This window comes from Mastigoproctus giganteus, chromosome 10, assembly GCF_048544385.1.
Source record: "Mastigoproctus giganteus isolate SK-2022 chromosome 10, ASM4854438v1, whole genome shotgun sequence".
NCBI lineage: Eukaryota > Metazoa > Arthropoda > Arachnida > Uropygi > Thelyphonidae > Mastigoproctus > Mastigoproctus giganteus.
This window is the reverse complement of record NC_143584.1, coordinates 118,923,427-118,926,286: the sequence shown is the minus strand read 5'-3', so window position 1 is coordinate 118,926,286 and position 2,860 is coordinate 118,923,427. Positions and strand designations below refer to the sequence as shown.

General features: G+C 36.5%; 1 protein-coding gene across 1 annotated transcript; it reads right to left on the bottom strand.

Moving 5' to 3' along the window:
* Positions 1–1,408: 1,408 nt before the first annotated feature.
* On the bottom strand, positions 1,409–2,515 carry LOC150079252 (general transcription factor II-I repeat domain-containing protein 2A-like). Its single transcript, XM_090383004.1, has 2 exons — positions 1,799–2,515; positions 1,409–1,528 (listed from the first exon to the last, which is right to left on the bottom strand). Exons 1-2 carry the CDS (start codon positions 2,513–2,515, stop codon positions 1,409–1,411), a joined length of 837 nt encoding a protein of 278 aa, XP_090239130.1.
* Positions 2,516–2,860: the final 345 nt, after the last annotated feature.

Sequence of the window (2,860 nt, the reverse complement as noted above, 5' to 3'; positions counted from 1 at the left end):
TCAAGAGGCACTTTGTTGAGAAATTCTAGTATGGTTTGAGGAGACTGGGGTGTTCTGGTTTTTGCTCTCCTCTTACTTTTCTGTTTCTTTTTCTTGGACTTGACTTTGGGAGGCTGGAGGCCAATTTGGTCTGAATCGTCTGCTACAGCATTCTCGTCAGCCGACGATGAGGATGCTTCTCTTGAGCTCATGTCTAAAGGTTGTATGGTTGGGGTGAAAGACCAATAAAGTTATAATAAAGCAATGTTATTACAAGATTCTACGTTCACTCTGTTCAGTTGCTCTTTCGGTCTCTTTTTTTTTAATACATTACTAGGGGGCTCGCCAACCCCCACGCACGCTTTTCTACGTAATATGTAGAGGTACGACGGAGTCAGCCAAATATTTTCTACTTAAAACAGTGGTGGCCAACCTTTTACATACCATGCGACATTTTTTTCACATACGAGTTCAGATGCGTCATACAACTCAAGCACCTTTCCTACCTTCTTACGTTCATGGTTGGGGTTGGAAAATAGGGATAGGGTTAGGATCTGCCTCGCTTAGGGGAGGAAAAAGAATAACTCAAACACGCAACTAAATTAAATAATGTGCGCCAGTTCAAAAGACACATGTTTATTGGAGCACCAATCTACAATAGTGAGAGATGATCTCTTGGATAAAAGGGCGACCGCTGTCGTAGAACCCGCTGATGGTGCTACAGCTGCCGGAGAGTCTCGTTTGGTGAAGGTAGCTCTGTACCACAGTTGTTGGATGTGATGAGAGAGAGCTCTAAGCGAGATGGAGCACCGAGAGCGAGATCAGGTTGGAACTTGGAGTCGGTTCTCTCTGCTCGTTAGGAGTCCAGGCATATCCTTAATAACCTTTTTAATAAAAGTATGTTTATGAAGATAATTAACATTTTTAAATGATTTAATTATTGTATGTAAAGCAATTTCTATTACAGCACATAAACATTACTTACCGTTAATGAGATTTTTGAGCCTGTTTGGATTTCGCCAGTCTTTCAATGTTTGGTGTTAAATTTGTTACCGAGAGCAGCAGAGAATTCTTCAAATTTGAATCAGTCATTCGCGACCTCGTTTTGCTTTTGATCAATTTCATGGATGAAAATGCTTGTTCACATCTGTATGTCGTTCCGAAACGACATATATAATTTTTTGCAAATTTTCTTAGTTCTGGGAAATGTTCACAGGGTAATGAACGCCAGAAATTAATCATGTCAGAAGCATTTTGATCTGAAAAAAGCTCATCAAATTTCATTTTTAATAATGAATTTGTTTTTAAATCAATAAGTTCCATTTGTATATTACTAGGCATCTCAATTATGTTTTGTTCACTAAGTAAAAATGGGTTTATAAATGCGAGCATGTAGTTTTCTTCTTTAGCCAAATCATGAAAACGACTTTCAAATGACACTTGCAATAACTTGATTTTTTTCAAGATATTTGGTCCAATTGCTATCATCCACAGCACATTCATTCTGCTCTTTCAAGTGTGGTAATTGACTTAAATCCTGATTTTCTAACTGAGAGATGAACAGTTTTAATTTAATTTTAAATTAATTGATGCTATTTACTAAGCTAGGAAATAATTTATTCATGCCTTGTAGTTTCGAATTTAGATCATTGAGATGACTAGTAACATCAACTAAAAATGCCAAATCAAATAGCCAGTTGTTATCTAATAATAAGGTTCTTTCATCAGGTAGTTCATTTTCCTGTTCTAAAAAATTATAAACAGCATTTTTCAATTTCCAAAATCTACTCAGAACCTGTCCTCTAGAAAGCCAGCCCACCTCACAATGAAGGACAAGTTCACCGTATTCCAAATCTAACAACTCACAATATTCTCTGAATTCTCGTCTGTTTAATGCTCTTGCTCTAATTTTATTCACAAATTTCACAACCGGTAACATAACATGCTGCATATTTAAAGTTTTTCCACACAGTGCCTCTTGGTGTATAATGCAGTGATATTTTAGTACAGGACGATTTAAAAAATTTTCAAGCAAAGTTGTAGTGCAATTGGCTTTACCTATCATTGACGGCGCTCCGTCAGTACACACACTGATGAGTTTACTATAATCTAATTTTAGATTTTCTAGGCATGATTTTACTTTTTCAAATATGTCTGATCCTCTTGTTTTACCATGCAATGACTCCAGACTGGCAAGTTCTTCAAAGACATTAAAATTATCATCAATTCCTCTTATAAAAATGCTTAACTGGGCTACACCACATATGTCCGTTGATTCATTCAAAGCTAGAGAAAAGAAAGTACAAGAATGGACAAGATCTTCCAGTTGCTGAGATACATCCTGAGAGAGTTCCTCGATACGTCTCGTAACTGTCTGCCTTGATATAGCAATTTCGTCTGCTTTCCTTTCAATACCTTTATTACCAAGATGGCGTGCAAATATTTGGAGACAAGGTTTAACAATTTCTTCTCCGTCAGAAAAAGGTTTCTTTTTTTTCGCCAATTCTAAAGCAATTTCATAGGACGCTTCTATCATCGCCAAGTCTTCACAACTTATTTTTTCTTCTGATTTCTTCCTTTTTCTTAGTCACATATTCTTTTCGTAGCTCAGACCCAAGAACGAGCTTCATTTTTCCTTCTATGTTAGTCTGATGCTGTGATTTATAGTGTCTATTAAGATCATGTCTTTTATTATATGAAAAGGTACTTTCACTAACAATGCAAAACGGTTTTCCTGATGAACTTGCTATAAATAACAACTCATTTTCCCACTGTTCATTAAATTCACGTTTAATATCACTTTCTGCTTTTCTTTTGCGCTGTGGTGGATAGAAGGGGGGGGGGAACCCAGAAAAGTACAAAACTCTAGAAGTCTAAATTT